This window comes from Sabethes cyaneus, chromosome 1, assembly GCF_943734655.1.
Source record: "Sabethes cyaneus chromosome 1, idSabCyanKW18_F2, whole genome shotgun sequence".
Classification (NCBI taxonomy): domain Eukaryota; kingdom Metazoa; phylum Arthropoda; class Insecta; order Diptera; family Culicidae; genus Sabethes; species Sabethes cyaneus.
The window spans coordinates 14,258,532-14,278,549 of record NC_071353.1 but is presented as its reverse complement, the minus strand read 5'-3'; the positions used below and the strand labels follow the sequence as shown (position 1 = coordinate 14,278,549).

At 40.5% G+C, this 20,018-nt stretch overlaps 1 protein-coding gene across 1 annotated transcript in view; it reads left to right on the top strand.

Annotated features, from left to right (window-relative positions):
- Positions 1-20,018, top strand: part of LOC128745606 (DNA-binding protein RFX2) — a 63,163-nt gene that overhangs the window by 4,879 nt on the left and 38,266 nt on the right. Inside the window, exons 2-3 of the mRNA XM_053842685.1 lie at positions 5,667-6,321; positions 6,396-6,624. Of these exons, the coding sequence (XP_053698660.1) occupies positions 5,914-6,321; positions 6,396-6,624 (637 nt within the window). The 5' untranslated portion in view covers positions 5,667-5,913. The remainder of the gene's footprint in view (positions 1-5,666; positions 6,322-6,395; positions 6,625-20,018) is intronic.

Here is a 20,018-nt window from a genome sequence, read left to right as displayed (position 1 = left end):
AAGAGCCATATTGCCCGCCTTTAGAATCAGCACAGTGAAGATAATGTTTTTATTCAGCTGAATAAAATCCAATACGACCATAAAAACTATTTGTTTCAGTTTTCGGTTATGACTCTTATGTACATCTTAGAGCTATATTATGCAATATAACTCAAAGAACTAATACAAAGATTAAACATCTTCGCAAACACTAGCCAATGGAATGTATCCGCAGTTTTCTAAATTCTGAACAGACATTTATATTTTCCGGATCGTAAGATTCGGGCTCAACTAGTCATATGTATTATAAATGAGCTAAAACTTATTTCCCCAAAAATATTCACTAAACAAAGCATGTTTTATTTTACATAAATTTGTACAAAAAGTGAACACTTTGCTATGTCGTTTTTTCTAACAAACCTAACGTGTCTTTCTTTGGACTTAGTTCCAAATCAATCAAAACAACAGGGCATTCAGAGCTAAGCACATGGTATTATGATAAATAACCGCCGCAGTAAGAAAAATCCAAAACTAACGTACTGCTTTGAGCCTACCAGCTAGTAGTGTTAGTGACAGATGATATAGTCAAACGTGTGCCTATGAGACCACTTTACGAACACTATGGCACTACGAACACTATGGCACTAAACCATCTAGCCGTCAGGAGTCACTGCTGATACTGACGATTGGCGTATCTTTATACTGTAGCCATTTATTCAAGACAACGTTTATTCCTGAACTGTTCGAATATTAATGATCTATTTTACAGTTAATATCACTCTTTTATATACTAATCCTCTACGCTATGCCTACTATATCTCCTACAGTTCGGGCATCCTGATAAATTACATCGTCCTCGATGTACATTTTCTGCGGAAGTTTAACAACCGTCCTGCCATACTAGAAGCTCCACAATTCACAATCTTATTTGTTGAATCACATCCAACTGCTCCAACAGTTATGTTAATTCCACTAGACGCTGATCCAACAGCGCTTCTGACTGCTCCAACAGTCATACCAGTAGTCGCACCAACGACTCTGGGTTCATCACAAAAAAAGGCTTCGTAGTTTTAATTGACATAACGACGGATAACTACTTCAACAGTTGCAGTGATTTCAATAGTTACTGCTCCAACAGCACTAGTCTTCAAGAGTTGCACCAGTAGCTTCAAGAGTTGCACCAACGACTCTGATTGTTTCATAAAATCTATTGCTTGTCTAATCTAATCTAATCTCACACTAACACAGCCAATTCTGGAAGGCATCCTGGAAAATGACGATTACTTGAATCAATCATTTTTCTTGTCAACGGCCAGGCCAACTGCGCAGCATGTACCGCAGAGAGAATTCCAAGGAATCAAGTGGAACTAGAAAAAATACCTAATTCCATCAAACTCCTTGAAATCAAGGGAAGGAAGAAAGCGTGGACCTCCCGTACCAAACGCTTCCCATATACATAGATAATGATTTATTTACAGTCGTTGGGAGTATCTTTGCTAATAAGGGTTAAGTGATACTCCGGACCCTCAGGGATGAACTAATGGCATTTAGACCAGAAGCCAGGCTGCAATTGGCCAAGGATATAGCGCCTTATTTCGCTCTCTGAAAATAGATTAGTTTACCAAAAAATTAGTATAAATCATATAATACTTGAAATTAAAGTCGTGTGGTTTAATGGTTGCCTAAAACGACATTTGTAAGGTTAGGAACTGAAAACCGCACGACCCCGCACCTCCTAGCTTGGCTACTCAATTATACCAATTGAAGTATTTCCAGGTATGGCCACGTGGAGGCGCTAGGTAGGGGCTTGGGATGGCTAGAGCTATGTTGGGCGCTTCTTCCTAGTTGCCTTCCCCATTTCATACCCATTCATAAAATCTATTGCTTGTATATTTAAACTGATAATTTTGATCCGAAGTTCACTCAAGTCCACTAATCATGATGACGTCGTAGGCAAAATATTCGTGGGATTCGCTTAAAAGTTTACATCTGTTTTTCAGAAGACAACGAACGTCGGCTTCATCTAATCTGGCTGGAAACGCTTGTTCTATTCTTGAATTCGAAGTCTGTCCAATCCCATCGCTTCTTTCACTTGTCCTACCAGCAATCGCACCAACAGTCCTGGTTTCAACACAAAAAAGAGTTTGTAGTTCCATGCTGACGGCCTAGCTCCGAATCTAAAACTTCCTCCATAGTTGAATGGATCCACGATCGTTCGGGCGTTTACTTAGTATCATCCCACTTCTGATTATTGTAGCCATTTATTCAAGACAACGTTATTAAACGAATATTAATGATCTATTTTACAGTTAATGTCACTCATATATACTAATCCTCTACGCTATACCTACTATATCTCCTACAATACTTTAATAATCTACGCTTTTCCGTACGGAATATTATCTGATGCAATTATTACCACAAGAAAGTTGTCAAATTTTTTTCTCGAGCTATTTCTTTTCTAGTCGATACTAGGCTTTAAAATGGAGATTGAACGCAAAAGAATTGTTGATATTTTTTTCAATGGTAGTAGTCGCTGTGACGTGTTAAAGGGACTGAAGAAAAAAATAGGAATCTGTGTGGCGAGCAGTTTAATGCGCGCTTGGCTAAATGTAAACGAGTTCGAAGATGTTTTTGAAGGATACCGAAAAATGGCTTCAGCAAATTCTTGTGTTTGCAGTATAAGCTAAGCCTAGCGGACGACATTATAAACAATTTTTCTGGTTGTGGACATAGAACGAAGAAAATTCAACAAATAACAGGTAATTTTTCGATTGAAGAACTCATTTTCGCAGCAACTTCTAGTGCTACTTCAACTGGATGTCGTCCAACAGGAAAGTCGATGCAAAACATATCGAAAAAGTGTGTTGCGAGTACCAGTTTAGCGGGAAAAAATCTGCTAATTCTTTAACTGCGGAGGAAGCAGTTGGACTGCTTTGCGGAAATGGTGTTTCTTCGGCCCAGTCTAATGACATATGCTAAACAACGCTTGAGAGAGGAATCCATATATATGCAGCTTATAATTATTTAGTCATTACGAAAAATCTCTATTGTTTTAGTAATTTTGATGTTATTTGATGGTATATTTTGCACGAATTTCAGTATCGCCTTCTGAAGCAAACGTTGCTTTACAAAATCTGTTAGATCATACGATAAGTAGATTGATCGAATATTTAAAACCTTTCCAATTTCTAATTTAACTTTACCTTACACAGTGTTGAAAATATTCACGTAGCATAAATGCATTTACACGCCGTAAAAGTTCGGAACAGCTGTGAATCAACTTATTCAAACGAATCTAATACCCAAACCATTGTTGCTAGCGTCACTGTATCTGAATATGACCAGATCACCAGATCCGTATCTATAGGGACCCTCTTGCAGTTCGGCGGTTTGGATCCATTAGCATTGATACGCTCGCACGAGCACGAGTCACTACCGGCTGAGTGGGTCCTAAACGCGCATATGGCACCGAGCATAAGGAGCATTGGCCCGAAAAACGCCTAGCGCGTAGGCACTGGAGTGTGACGCGCTCCTTGCGCTACGTGCATATATGCACCCTTTAACAACATACAGTGTATGTCATATTGCGCCGCAACGCCAGCTCGATCCCGTAACACGTACTCAGCGGCAGGCTGTTGTCCTGAATCCATCGGTTCGTTGCTGTTTGATCAATAATATTTCTCCATCTCCGGCTGACCAACAGTCTGTCAGTAGATCGCCGTCCCTATGGTAATGCGACACCGCAGAGTTCAGTTGTGTTAAGCATCGAAAACAGCAGAGTGAAGCATTGGTTACTCCGAAGGAGTTCTGTTTATAGCGACCGTCTAGACATCCCGCAGAATAAGATTTCCACCATTGGAGACGCACTCTGATAGTTCAGTGGAAGTACTTTCAAGAGCCTGAATCATTATCACGATTAATACCAATAATGTGAGTGTAAAAGTATACTAAAGTGAGAAACGGAATCCAAGTGCGAAAAAGAAAATGGCCTTCGCGAAAGGGATTTGTTTTTTTTTTTGTTTAAAAAACGAAGGCACCGGAAATTCATTAGACTAAGTCTCAGTAATGAAAAGATTATGTGATGGATGACGAAGCAATTCCTCACCTTTACACCCTCCGTCGAGTATGCAGGTTCCTTCGCCACTCCACACGGCTCAGACCAGTCGCGCTTCTTCACGGTTGTCCTGGGTAACACCTGCCGTTTGCGTTTCAACGAATTGTAGGTACAAATAGATGCGGGTGGTAGGTACAGTACAGTGATGCATGCCCCCGAAGAGCCACACGAGCGTTCAACAACAAATCATCAGCAAATACATTCATAGGAACGGAAAGCAGGTGCAGCTCCATCGTAGAAATACGCCGAAAGGCATTGTCCACCATTAGCGCGCAACGAACAACACTTTTCGTAGGGACATCACGGAGAAAGGGGCTCTTGCCGGCAGGGCTATATAGCGAAACCAGCCTGCAATAAAGAAAAAATCTCACAGCGTAAAAGTTGTTATCTTCTACGTTAGAATTGTTCAGTTAAAGTTGGTTCTTCAAGCTTACTGATTCTAGCTGCTGCTATAGACTTAGCTGTCAAATGTCCAACTGGTTCGTGCCTGATGGAAGTATCTCGACATGTGCTTATGGAACGATGGAACAGATTTACGACAGTCGACGATAAAGAGTTAAGCAGAGAAAACCAGTAGCCGGGCTCGTTTCCCCGTTGCTGCTGAGTGCGCTGGACTTTAGTCACATCCCTTTTTCTGCAATTAATGCAATGCAATTAATTAACGTGATATCTTCGCGGTGCGTTTTTCAAAAAGGTTTTATCCGTTTATTAGTGCAAGCTCGTTTTAGCGTACCCTCGCAACTTATCAGAGCGAACAATAATAAGGTGCAGCAGCTCTTAGCAAATTATAGAAATCCGTGGTTACGGAATGACTTGTTTTTTTCCAGCTCGATATTTGCTATTTTTAATGATGATTTGGGCAGTTTTTAAAAAATATTTTTCTTAATTATGTTTCTGTTCTTTACTATAATCTCACAATGAGTTAAATAGTCTGTGTAGATTTCTTTTGAACGTCGTTTTTCATACCCGCCCGGATCGTAGTTGCAGTACCTTATAGCATAAATTCCAAAAGGATACTTTCATTTACAATCACATAATTTTGTGACGATAAAACTGGTGATTGTGTTAATCTTACAAATCTTGAAATATAAATGTCAATTCTGACACTGGAGCTTCCAAACAGCTTGCTCGCGATTAAGGTGTAATAAATGGATATCTTTGAAAACCTAGTTTTTTGTTTTTAAATTAAAATAGCGGGTAGTTTTCAGAACTGAATGGAAATAGCACGTCAAGCCAATTTTTGATACTTTGCTCGGAAGTGAAGCGAATTCCGGTGAGTGCGTTTAGTATTTAGTTCGATAAATGGCATCAAGTCAGAGTTTGAAATTAAAATTTTACGATCAGCTTGATCTTTTCGAACGACGTAAACTTTCATCACGGTGACCGTATTAATAAGTAAATTTATCGTTATTTTGCTCAACCAGATATTGAGGACATCAACTCAATCGTTTGATATGTCATGTTTATTGTTCATTAAACAATCTGTTGCACACTTAACTTATTCGAAAGTTATTTCAATTGTTTCAATGTCTATGGTTGGTTCTAACTTGTTTATTTTTCTGTTTTCCAGATTACCATCCCTATTTTATCTACCAGGAAGCCTTAAATAACCCTAGAGTTTCATCTTACACCGTATACCAAAACAAACCAACAAACCACCATATAATCCAAACCATATCACCTTAGTAATTGATTCGTACTAATAATAATCAACCGATACAGGGTTCCAAAAGTAATATACCTATAATTGAGTTGTATTGCAACAACGAATTTTGACTATAAGTTTGCGATAAAACCCTAAAAACCATAACCACAGCATGGCCACCAGGTTAGCGACACAGCGAAGCTTCATAACGGTGACACCGATCGCTAGTTCACCGGCAGCGACAACTCCCGCGGCAACCTCACCGGTTCAGGTTTCCGCCGCTGCCGTTGGAGCGCTACAGGAACCGGACACCTCCTCGGAAGGTGTGGTTTCATCCCCCGCTGCCCCAGTTCCAACTACGGGCGCGATTACGGTTTCGCCCAGTACAGCTAACGGGTCAAGTACGCTCAAAAATGGTTCCGGCAAAATGGTTGCAATCGCTGCCAGTGCTACCGCGGCAGCCAATCAACCGGCAGCCGCTCCGGTCATACCGACCAGTCTAATAGCAAGTAATCTAAATTTGGCCAATCTTCTAGGCACGCAGAATGGAGCACTGACGTTGCAGCAGATCATCCAACAGGTACCTATCTGCCATGCCCTCGCAGTACTAGTTTGCAGTTATTTACTGAACGTTTAATTTAGCTCAATTTGCAGAAAAAGATCGTCATCCATCCGAACGGAACAGTCATCGACATTGTACCGATTGAAGACTCCGAATCGCCAACAGAAGATAGCAAAATTGGCCTTCAACTGACCGCCTCTGACGGTGAATCCGGTGCGACCACTGCAAATGGCAACGGTCAACAGCATGTCACAGCACAGGTTGCTGTCGTTCAAGCTCAAAGCCCAAACGATGGAGCACCGCAGTATATCACAGTGACGGGTAAGTGTAGGGGCAAGATGTTGTTTTTATTTTTTCCAATCTGACTGTTGGGTTCTAATTCCACTTAATGTATGTTTTAATGAGGAAATGTATTGTTCGACGAATCGAAAAACCAAAAAAAAAAAACTCGCAATCAGTTTGAAATGTCAGCGAATGCTCTAGGATTTGTTTTTTTATTCGGCTGTAGATAATTGCTTGGTAATTCGTTTTTGAGCCAATTCATGCCTTCTGCTCCCACTCATCAGTTAAAATGCCGCCTAATTTCATGCATCGCTTTTGCTAATTTCATGTCCGTTAATTGCTTTCTGTTTTGTTGGCCCAATTATAATTAATCATCCACCCACGTGCCACATCGCACAAACCCACACCTACGACATTAAATACTACGGTTCCTCCGATACGGGATCACCGACAGCAACTGGAGATCCGGAAGCGGACGACGATGATGTTCGCTCCTACACCTCACTGACGGCGGTCGATGGTAAGTAGCGCCGCGAAAGATTTCCGCACGTGTCGTCTGCACTTTCTTCGGAATCGAAATGCGAAAAGTAATGCTGTGATAGAAATTTTGTAGAATTGTAATGATACATACTGTGGCATACGTACATAGCTTTCATCTTTTCATTCTTTTATGGTTCTTTCTATTTGTGTCTTTCTTCAAATACCTGGTATATTTTAAATTCATCTCCGAACGTTATAAACTTTGCTATCTAGCGAAGAGTCATTGCATGCGTGAAAATAGTACTCAATATTTAATGTATAGTACACGGTATAGTTTTGTGCAATATTGGAATCGAGAGAAGGCGATTCTGACTGGGTCTATCTTTTCTATCTTGTATCTAATCATAATTTGCGCCAAATTTTGAATTACACTCAACCCGAATCAACCCGATATGGCATCACTTGACTTATTTTATGCTTCCCACCATAAACTAAAAGCAAATTAATATTTTCATCATTCAGTTACACTTTTCTGAAGGCAAATACATCATATGGTTTGAAAATATCATATTAAGTATTGAGCTTTGTATATCAATACATTGACATCTCGAAATTGAAATCTGAATTGATTTTACAGGCTAATAGGTAGGATTTTGAGCCAAATCCATATTAAAATCTTTTTTCCAGGAAGAATATGAATATTAATGATATAAAATTTCCGGTAGTGGGTACTATGCAGCGCTGGGGACTTCTCCCTATAAAGTCACAATAGATAATTTGAAAAAAATGGGTCCTTACAGTTATCAAAACTTTCTACCATTATACAGGGACTTGATAAGTTTGCACAGTCAGGAATAACGTGCTGTCCCAGGTATGCTTTTTCCTCTCATTACGTTGCAACTTTTACTTTCGAAATCTTCTACTGTTCGATATTGTAGGGACTACTTTGGACATTCGTTAAACAAATTTTCAATTAGATTTACGTCATTTTCGTTTACAGTAAATTTTGTTCACAATTATATGACTGAAGTTTTTATATGGTTTTTCAATTAGCATTTCTTCAACTAAAAAAATGTAAAGATACTTATTTAAGCTTCAACCTTGCAGGTTATAAAAATTCTAGTCCGTCTTTGAACAAATTTTCACTTGTTTTTAGCATCTTTAAAAGCCCGATTTAATCCACTCCATTCATTGGTAAAACAAACCTCTTTATTTGTCATTTAAAATAGAAATTATGTTTATGTTTATTGTTCAGTAATTTTTAACACGTTTTCAGAACGTAAATAAATTGTCTGTTAACGCTGTGCTAGTCGGTTCTCATCACTTCAACTGACAGAAACTCAACGATAACATAAATTGAATAACTTGCCGGGAAACTTTATTCCGTACCTTAACGTAGTTCAGCAGTCATTCAAAAACTGGCTACTCGTCGTCAATTTGCCAGTCATCGCCGAGGTCGTTAGTCACTTTCGAGCCATCTCGATGTTGCTGAAGAGAACTGCTTCCGTCGTTCTGTCGTCCAGCACGACCTTAAGACGCAATTTGCACTCCGCCGAATATCGTCCGCAGTACACGGCAAGGGCGCGTATTTGCCTGTTGGACGTAGCGTTTAAGCCCGATTTCCCCCCTGAATGCGCTGCTGGATCTCCTTACTCTAGTGTTGTCCGCTATCACCAGCGATCCCAGATACACGAGCTCATCATCCAGGATAAGCCGTCATCTTGTCTCAACCCTCGCCGCGTCCCGAAGGAACACGAGAGTGTCCCAGAGATGCGCTCGAAATACATTACTGTATCCAAAGTAACTCTGATCAGTCGCGTCAGTTTATCCGGGAAACCGTGTTCGTGCATTATCTCCCATAGCTGGTTTCGATCGACTGTATTATATGCTGCTTTGAAATCAAATAGAGATATGATACTTGGGGTGCAAGATCTGTCGGATGCGTAAAATTTGGTCCGTAGCTGCGCGAGCCCCCATGAAGCCCGCCTACAGCATCCTATCCTATAGCTTTGTTTCTTCAAAATAAAAAAATGAAATGAATTTTTGCTGTTTCGAACCCACGACATCCGCCAGGGCATGTGGCTCGCTGGTATTTGGTCTATTTCATAGGAACGGAGCCTTTCTCCAAAAACTTGCGCTGAGAATCGCGGCAAACACGCTGACAGATGAACAGTGTCACACGCAGTACCTTGTAAGTCGCAAAGGCCTGCATAGTGCCGTCGTCCCGCCAGTAAAAACAAGGTTAGATTAAAACTTCTCGGTCGGTGGTTTCTACAGATGACGGAGGAAGAGGAACAATTTGTATCTAAAAATAACCCAGCCCATGTCACTAACTTAATAAGGGGGGTTGCGCAATCTTCTTTTGTCCAGCGCCTCTATGGTTCAAAGGGTCACCAGCGAGTCACATGTCTTGGCGGGTGTTGTGGGTTCGAATCCGGTTATAATCTTAGATTAGAGGTTGGTTTGACCCATGCACCTTCCAGCGTTGGGCAAAAGGTAGGAGTCATAACGACAACTTGTTAAGCGTAGCTACCAATAACCCCCCCCCCCCCCCCCTACCTTCCTGCTTTTTCCCCACCACTTCAAAAAAAATTTCATTACTTTCCCCTACCGTCCTCCCATCAATTGTAGAACTACCGTTTCAAAAAATATTAATATTAATGCCTGACCGCATTTCAAGGTCAAAGACTAAAAACACGAGTTTGGTCTAAATACTGTTCACGCAGACCTGAAGGCGGCATTTGAACATGTGGATCATGATTTGCTGTTGGTCAAAGTAAAGCACATGGGCGCGGTGTCTAACTTTCTAGACTGGCTAAGGTCATATCTATCTAACCGGCGTCTTTCTGTGACGCTAGGAAACGCACATTCAAGTCCATTTTGTGATCGATCTGGTGTCCCACAAGGGAGCAATCTGGGACCTTTGCTCTTTCCAGAGGTGGGTACCGCTAACCGAAATTTTAGTTTCGCTAACAGCTAATCCGCCAAATAAAAACGTTAGCTTCGATAACCGCTAACCGCTAGATCAACCAAAAACTTAGCGGAAGCTAACGCACACCGCTAACCGCTAAATTTGCTAGCACTGTAGATTTGGCATTATTTGATCAGAGCTAATTTTGGCAATAAAAGAAAATCATTGTTGCAAAAGTCTAAGAAAAAGTACATGAATTAATTCCGTGAAAAAACTGCAGACAAAATTTTTAATGAGCATTATCGCTTACCATGTTATAGCACATTAAAAAGGATAAATAAATATCTCCATGTCGCAAGACATAGATTTCTCGATTTTTCATTGGAGTTTTCCATCGCTGTGAAAATTTTTGTGAAAGCTTTCCAAATAACATTTTCTCTGGATTGCTTATAAAAAGTTACATACATTAATTTTCCTTGGTTTTGTGAAAACTTTATTGCACTGATACTTGCGCCAATACTTTATTAATAAAACAAGTCATTTCCGAGAAATCGAAAAATCTCCCTTGAAGTTTTCTGTGAATGTCGAAGGCCTCGAATTTTTAAATATTGATTTATTTGAGTCCGCGTACCAAAGAGGCCCTCTACGGACTTGATACAGTAACTTTGCTTACAGAAGTGCACTTGCCGTATTTGAACGAAAGGTGTTGTGGACTATTTTTGGCGGAGCACAAACGGATAGCAGAGAGTGACACTACTTGGAGAGATTCCCACCGTACACCTGGCGAAAGTTGGGAGACTACGGTGGACCGTAAGGATACCGGACGTCTGTGCAGTGAAATCCGTTCTCCTCAAGAGCCCCACCGGCACCAGGAATAGAGGGGCCCAACGTGCTAGATGGCTTGACCAGGTTGAAGCCAACTTGCGTGTGCCGAGACGCGTTACCAATTGTGACGAGTAGCCCAGGACCCAGGAGTACAATGGAGAGCAATTCTTGATACGGCAAGCGCCAACCCGGCTCTCAGCTGGTAAAGTACGTACAAAAGTTTGGAATTTGGAATCCTTTGGCCTAAGCCTGTGCGATATTTCTGAAAAATTTTCCTTTTACCAAAAAAGTTTGCGGTTTATTTAGCGGTACATAAATTTAGCGGAAGCTAACAAATACGCTGACAATTGTACCAACTTCACAGTAGCAGGACAACAAGTTCAGCAGGTAGACGCCTTTCAATATCTTGGTAGCCAGACAAAACCCGATGGTGGTACCAAGATTGATATAACCACACGGATCAGGAAAGCCAGGGTGCCTTTGCAGGTCAATTCAAGCGTTAAATCCGTACTGCTGTATGCCTGCGAAACGTGGTGCGTCTCAGTGGAAATAACGCAAAAACTGCAGGTATTCATTAACCGGTTCGTGCCTGGTGGTCTGACAACTGGATATCCAACGAGGAACTCCATCGTCGATGTCATCAACGAGCGATAGCAACAGAAATTCGTGAACGTAGGTGGAAGTGGATCGGACACACCTTGAGGAAAGGAGCGAACGAGATCTGCAGAGAAGCACTCGACTGGAATCCACAAAAACAGCGTAGAAGAGGCAGACCTAGAGACTCATAGCGACGGAGCTTAGCCAACGACATCCGTCCGGGCTGTAGACGAGAACATGGCGAGTAACCGTCAGCAGTGGAAATCTCTGATTTCATCCCTTTGTTCTGCCGGACCGGCGGGCATGGACACAAAATTTGCTGCTAGTTTATAGTTCTCAACCGTTTGAAATCATCTCATAGCTCTGGCTGTTTGCAACATTTATGTATTCTGATTAGAGTAAAATGTAGCTTAGAAATTTCTTGATCGTTTACTGTCACTCACTGTAACTCATTTTTTTTTTTTCAAATTTTGCGACTTGGTCCGGTCTGATTCAACATCGACCAATTGTTGTAACTAAGAATACTGATATCAAAAATCGTATTATTTTTCCGAATGATTGCTGTATGTAACGACATATTCCGGCAAACATTGCAGCAGAAGGGTTTGCAAATAAAATTGCACATTTCCTCTGTTCCATAGAAATGCATTCTTAGGATTGCCAAAAAAATCGCATCTATGAAAAGCCAGAAATGTTGTCATTTCTTTCTTTGATGTTGAGACAACAAAGCGCGCAGAAGCATGAAATTCACAATGCATTCGCAAAATTGGTTGAATACAGAGGAAATGTGAAGCAAACGCAGATCTATTCTCTTTGTAAGAGAACAATCGAACGGAAAAAGTCTTATCAATTCAGTGCTTTGAATCAATCAAGATTGCCGCTATATCAAGCTACGTCGTCTATCTGCTTCAGTAAGAACATTTTTCGGCATTGGGAAAATCGAACACCTGTTCTGGTTCCCTCTGTTTCTGCGGTAGGATGGTCCGTTGCACAATTTTGGCATGCTTTTCCGGCCGAAGACTGTTTTTGATATCAAAGGGACAGATATGGAGTAAACTTTAAATTTAGGAAAGATTACTCGATCCTTTCGCTTTGATGTGTACTTGCACAAAGAAAAAGACCTAAATTTCTCAACCGTAGAAATTACAATGCAGCGCAGGAGATTTTTCACATAATAAAAATTTTATTTTTGGAAGGTGCGATTTGTAATGTTTCTCAGATTGAAGCAACAAAACACGTGCCCTATTAGTCAGCCTGCTGCTCGGGCACGTGCTGTCTTGGAAAATGTATCATCTGCCTATCAAATATCACATCAGGTGAGAACAAGATTTGATACGGATATGCCAAACCGGCTGACAACAACAGTATGAATACTGGTCGTTCAGTGTGAGGACTTGGCAGTAGTCAGCAGCATCCCCCTTCTTCTCGCCGAAGATAGCAATGTGTAAATTTGCCCAATATCTTTTGCCCTACATGAAGGTACCTGTCCGCTTGCCGCAGCGTGGGCTCGAACTTAATCATCTCGTCAAACATTTTCAATTATAATGATCAACTCGGTCATCTATACCGTAGCTGGTCTATTGGGAAATATCGAGCAGGGAGAGGGAGGAAATCGTGCAATTTTCGGTACCTGGATGCACCACTGCTACTACTATGATGATGAATGGGACATAATCCTAATTAATTGATGCGAAACATTTAGCAGGCTCACCCCTACCGCTACGGCGCGCTGTTGTCCTGATGCGGGGACCGGTGGTACATTTTTCCATGCGTGTGCTATGCTGGCAGATCAAAAATTTAATCGGGAATTAGGGCAGAGTGAAACAAGCATGTTGCGCACCTTCCATACGGTTACATTCAACACCGGTCTACAACTGTGGATTTATTATTTAATAATATGGAAAAAATGAGGATTTTGGTTTTGTAGTTGGGATGTTGTATGTCAGCAGATGTTTAGTGTGCCAAAATGGGGGCCCTGAAAATTAGAGGTACTAAATTAGTAATCACCCCATACCTAATAATCTCTGTCTTCTGTCACGCAGTTATGACTTCCTTGAATTCATCAACAATTTTTCGCTATAAGGGTATTATAAAATGTTTTAAGTTTAGCCCCATAATGAACATTTTCTTTTTGTTAGCTTTTTTAGCCCCTCATTTCCCATCGTTTCTAAAATATTTTTTTCTAAAATTTCTGAAATATTTTTTTCCTTATTTGTTAATTTTTAGTCTTTTATTGATAAAAATTTCAGGATACGATTTTGTTGTGAAAAAATTAGATTATTCTCAACCTTTCATATCTTACAAGCCGCTGAACGTAATCCGAATATATTGAAAACAACTCTCTTTGAAAATTCAACCATTCTATAAAATTTCAATCGAGTTGCAGAGCAGTGTAATAACTGTAGGTACTCGGGCAAATCTTGTCCTCTGAAATGGGGTAACCAAATTAAAGATTATATGCGCAGCCGTACATCCACCTAAATTGAGGGTAATTATTTTCGGATTAAGTTCGCTTCGATTCATTCAGTTGGTTGCATTTTACAATGCAAGAATTTGTCTGCATCTCTTATGCCGCCCCGTATAAATGGTCGTCAGAAATAAAAACATTTAATACTTCAATTAGGCCTTGCCTTGACTTGACGGCAGGATAAAATGTGAACAATAGAGAGGTTTTATTATTGTTTGTAGTTAATGTTTTGATGTTTTATACTTAAGCCTCTTTCTACTATGATAGTGATGGTAAATTCAGCAATCTTGCTTGGATGCTCAAAAACTAATTTATGCTTATTCCTTCGATTTATTTATTTTGATTTGTTTTGTGGAAGTGTATATCCCAAAAGTTGATCCAGTACGGCTTGATCTTTATCTCGATTGAACTTATAATTGCAGGCGAATCAAAGCCACACGACGACCTTGGCGGAACGGAACATTTTGAGGCAAACTTTTTCGATTACAATCCCCGATAAAAATTCGTTCAATTTAAGGTTTCCCAATCTTGCTTCCTGTCGAGGTGAACGATGAAAATCTGAGCGCAAATTTGACTCACCCGCCCAGCGCTAGCTCCCTAGCTAGCTAACAAGTTTTAATTAGTTGCCCCCTCACCTTCGTCACACTTCGCAGATTGATAGAGAAACCCCTGCCAAGAAAAAAGCATATCCGTTCCGGCAGAAAGGTGAAATCGTATCAATTTCACCCCTGAAATGTCCGAAAACCCTCTATTTAAGATGACGATACCATACAAAAGTCGAAGAGATTATTTGTAGCTCTATTGCTCTATGAAGTGTACGCACAGTGGCGCGTTCGGTTGTACCGTTACCAGCTGTAATCCTTTCGAGCAGCACAACATCCGTGCAAACGACCAAAGTACTGTGTGTGGCACACGTGCGCATTCAGGAGGTAGGAAACTGCCGACGCTCTGGCCGCATCCGAGTGAAAGTGAGTACATCCTACACAAAGGCCGTCGAATCTGAATATGTTTGACGGCGAGATGATGAGATAATGAATGAATGACACCGTCCCGGTTTGTTGTTGCTGGAGAGGGATTTGCCATAAACAACCTACTTGTTAGCCCGAATTCGGTACCGTTCGATTGGGTGAATCGAAGTGCGGTAATTATGTTGGCCGCTGAGTGATTGTTTTGTGTTGATGATGACTGATTACAGTTGTTGTTTTAAAGCCGTGATCATTCTCATAGAAGTTTAATGTTACCACGCGGGTTGGGAGAAACGAATTTCGTACGCAATTGGTGCAATGTTGCAATTCTCGCCAATTGACGGTAGTGGTTGTACACGAAGTAGGGCGAAATATGCTACAAGAAAGAAAATGATTGGTGTCTGTTACATTTAATTGAGGCTTGAATGTCCTTAGACGTACATATGTTTTGACAGCTTGCTGATGCTCTTGTTGATTATAATCAAGATCGAGAAGCAAGTTCTGCTAGCAACCTGTTGATGCTTGTTGAGGTTTTAAATGCTTCTTATTTGTTTCTTTAAATGACTTTTCACAAGCTAAAATCAGATTTCCATACGGATGGGATTTTCCTTTGGTAGAGATTTCTCTTGGATTCTGATTTCTCTCGACACCGCACTGCGTGCCGGCACTGCGTACCATTTACCATATATCATAACCTTAATGTGTCTGATTTTCTTCCACGATTTTCCATAGCTTTTTACGATAGTAACTTTGCAGATGGTGCGTGGAGGCTCTGTATTCACAGATTTTTGCAAGAGCAGAGTCAGCGTCGAATAAATGAAAAAGAATAAAATAAACAAAAGTGGTCCCAAGTTACTGCCTTGGGGTACACCAGATTTATTTGTGAACGGAGACGATAGTGTTGGCCCGACTTTCACTTGCAGAACCCTGTCGGACAAATACGAGCGTAGCCATGTGACAAAGTATTGAAAGGCGCCTAGTTGTAAGATGTTTTTCGATGCGGTTAATGCGGCACTCACAATTATTTCGAATAATTTGGGTGCAGCAGATAAATTAGATTCAGTGGTTGACTCAGTACCATCACAGTAGACTTCCAGGGGAATCCAAAAGCATTTTCGTTTCGAATTCACAAACGTTCCAAACTCTTTCATTTCTATGTAGGTCTGTTTGATTGAACGCCCAATGACTGTAATCTTCACTGGCGCGCTTAAATTCGTGTTTAGTTTGAAAAGTACGTCATCGACGATGCTTACGTTGTAATTTATTATGCACACGCTTCAAACGACGTAACAAATGTGTGCTCCACCCCACGCAGGAGAGGAAGCGGGTCTCACAAAAGGCAAATTGAAATTTATCCATAAGCACGGTATCTTAAAAGCATACGGTCATGGTATCAACAGATTCAGCTTCGAATAATCTGGACCAATCAATATTGCAAAGATGTGCAGAAAAAGCGTCAAAATTAATTTAACTCACCTATTACAGGAACAACACTCTTGAACGACTGAAGTTTTCGGAGCGTCTTAGTAGAATACGAAACCTGGAAATTAAATAAAAAGAAAACTTATCCAATTTAATTCTACTATGTATATTTTATCATTGACAGATACGTATTTCGCCTACAACTTGAAGGCTTCCTAGTTCGAAAACAGACACTGAGGAAGCCTGCAAGTCGTAGGCGAAATACGTATCTGCCAAGAATAAAATATAGTAGAATTAAATTGGATACGTTTTCTTTTCATTTAATTTCCAGACTCTTGAACGGCCTTTTGGCAGTCAGTTGCTGGGAGCGAAACAAGCAGGGGAGGGTGGTGCAAGTCCGGTTGTGTTAATGGTACGACGGACCTTTCAACTAGCAAATTGATATCACTAGTAAACAGCAAATCAAGCAGACGACCGAGATGATTGTGCGGTGTATTGACCTGATATGGGTTCAAATAGTCCATGCCGTCGATCAATGCTGCATTGGCGACTGAAAGTTGCGCAGAATTATGACTGTATCACACCGTTTTCCATGGTCCAAGCGAACCGAACTATTCCCCAAAGGTTCTCGCACAGAGGCTGTGTACGCTTGAATAATTGCCACATCGTTACTTTTGTCCGGCGGTATATATACAGCGAAAAGTAGTCTAGGCATGTTTGGGTTAGAATTATAACGTCATACATGCAGTCAGCTGTGCTTAGGAAGATTTCGTCGATTTTTGTTTGTACTTCATACGTTCGTACGTTCGAACTTGCCCGCGCAAGTTCTGGTAGCTGATCCAGTGTGACAGCAGTGCACAATAGTCCAAAAGGGCGAAAAGTGGAACTTTTTTCGTAGTGTTTTTTGTTTTCATTTTATTATTTATGGTCTTCAGCACTTTTGTTCGTATGAATATCCCCCTTAATCTAAAACTGTCAAAAGTTAGTCATTGCTCACTATAATGAAAATAAAAAAAAATAACTTTTTTGTGTTAGGAAATATATACATAGTTTCTTCGGCAAAGTTGTAAATAGTGTAAAAACAAGCAACTTTGCTGAAGAAATAAAATTTCTATCTTTATCGAGTGCTGAACTATAGGGCATATTCTTTAAAATTTCTTTAAAAATTGGTTTTTCATGCTTGATTTTTTTTTTATTTGCGTTTTACAAAAATACAATGTTGTAGGCAAAGCATGTAAAGCTCCTAGAGATTTGCAATCTTCTGCAAAAACGTGAATTTTGAGTGCTTCAATAATCGCCTAGAACCATAGATTCCTCGGTAATCTTTGACATCTTTCCGATCCCCTTTTTTATACTCAGAAATCATGTGGGCGGCTTTCCATGCAAGCGGAAATACCCCGCTTGAGATAGATAGACCAAACACGAAGCGGAGAGGCCCATCTAGGTCGGCCTAGTATTTCCAGTCATTAGTGGAATATTGAAAGCAGACTGAGTAACCTGGACGTCCGGGAAGGTTTTGTTGCAAAAGCTTTGTGCGAATTTATCGACAAAGAGATGGCAGACATACTGGGGTTCCGAAGCAACCTCTCGGTTGATGGTTATACATCCAGAAAGTTTTTGGTTTCGTCTTCAAATTACGCTGGATTTTCTGCAGGTGTCGTCTAATAAGCATTCCCGTTCGGTTCTCTTGTATACAGCGTTCAATCTTTTGTAATGCCCATGCAGCGAAAGGGAGTTTTGATTCGTGGCGTCTTTAGCTTCTCGTATTGTTACTAGGTTCCTGTTTCAGATTTGTCACATCAACAGAATGGGTTTCTTCGTCGCCATGATTCTCTGATTGGGCCTGCATACCTGCATCAGCGATACGGCGTCGAACCAGTGACTTTTCAATAAGCATTTGAGCATGCGAGTGTTCCCTAAGAATTTCAGAAATCGGTACTTCCGTGTCCCGACTTTCATTTTCGTCACGTTGGTTGGTCTATTCTGAAGGTTTCAGTCCGCATTTCTTTGTTCTTCATTGCGTATTGTTTTGATGGTGTCGACTTGCAAGACTTGCGGCACCAACTCCCTGTCTCGTCGGAGGATCCTCATTCCGCACTGGTACGAGGACGATGATCGGTCGTTTCTATAATGGAGTTTAGACGCCAGAGTTCGAAGCAGCCCCCTCCTTCGTAAGCATGCTATCAGGTTCCCTCCTGGGTTAGTTACCATCCCTTTGTTACTCATCTATGTAATGAGATAGCATCTGTGACCTGTATTAGTTCTTGAGTCCCAGCAGCATAAGCCGGATATTAGCTAGTAAAAACCTAAAACAAAAATTCCTATGATTTTAGCTATTTCATCAAGCCTTCCAATTGTCTGTGTTCTTTTTTTATAATGCTCAGTTTATAATGGCCTGTTGGCATTGAAGTGCAATGCTGGTCTCATAAGCCAGTCGTCGTATGTTCGAATCCCAGCTGGGAGAGGCTGTTAGAGTCAATAGGATCGTAGCACTAGTCCCGCAGTTGTCCTGTACTTTAACAGCACCTAGCATGTAATGTAGCATCTAGGCTTTTCTTTGCTTATAATGCTTAACTATTGCTTTTACAGTTCTTTTTTATTCGGGCTCAAACAGGAATAGATTAGTAGTTTATGGGTTGGAAAAAGCATGCAGAAGTAGTTTTTTGTATGCAAAAGTATGAAAAAAGAAAAATATCGATACTGGTCGAAATTGTCATGGACAAGTATCAGACAAGTTGCTTGGGAAAGCATCCATCATTGAGTATTGAACGCAAATTAGGCACATTGTGATCCGTTTGCTAGCAGCCACAAAAAATGGTTGTTCTAATCGATTTCATGCAAATGATGTTTGACGAATCATCTGTCGAAGGTACTCGCCAGTAGGGATAATTACGTACCTAATGTAGATCCCTTGATTCACTCGAGCTTGTATCGTTTTTGCCTGATCGGATTCGGGGAATGCTGGCTGACGTAGTCGATAGCATACCGGTTGTGAATAATATCATGAAGTATGATTTTGTTCTGAAATCGGTGAGCGAGTTCTCTCTCACCTTTGAGGAGAAACCAGTCGCACACGGCTTCTCTACAGTTTGATTAGGGACATCATACTTTCATTTTCTTAGTTTCTTAAAATTCGCATGTAAATAATACGATATGTGATAGTACGGTTCCACCAAGAATTTGCGTTCAGTTCAGTTATAGCTCAAAAATTACTGAATTCTTCTGCGGAAAAGGTTGATATACGCTATGTGGGTTCATGTTTTGCAAACAATCTATCTTTTGTGTTGGTAGATTTTGCTAGTCAAAGTTGAACTTCAAATCTGGAGTAATATGGCTCATAATTTGATTTGATGCTATTATTTAATTCGAAACAAAGAATCACACAAAAAACACTCGGTCTTTCAAGATTCAAGTGTTTCCAACTGGTTAGTCTTTCAGAGCATTTCATTACAGTATTACACTTACATATTATATAATTTTTATGTAATAATTCAATACATTTCAATTGATATCAACTGATACTCAATATGTATACCTAAAATAACCAAAACGTTAATTCAAAAATATGGCATCACTTCTTTAGTTGGGAACGATGTTCCAATTCCATACTTTATTGACATGCGTTTACCTATTCATTGACGAAATCAGCCCAAGAGAATATTTGTCCGACGTTCTCTCTAGCGTTTCCTTTTCTCTCGTTCGCGCGAGCATCCTAGCGAATCCTGTCGGAAGGGCGTTACCCGAAAACAGACATAATAAATGACAC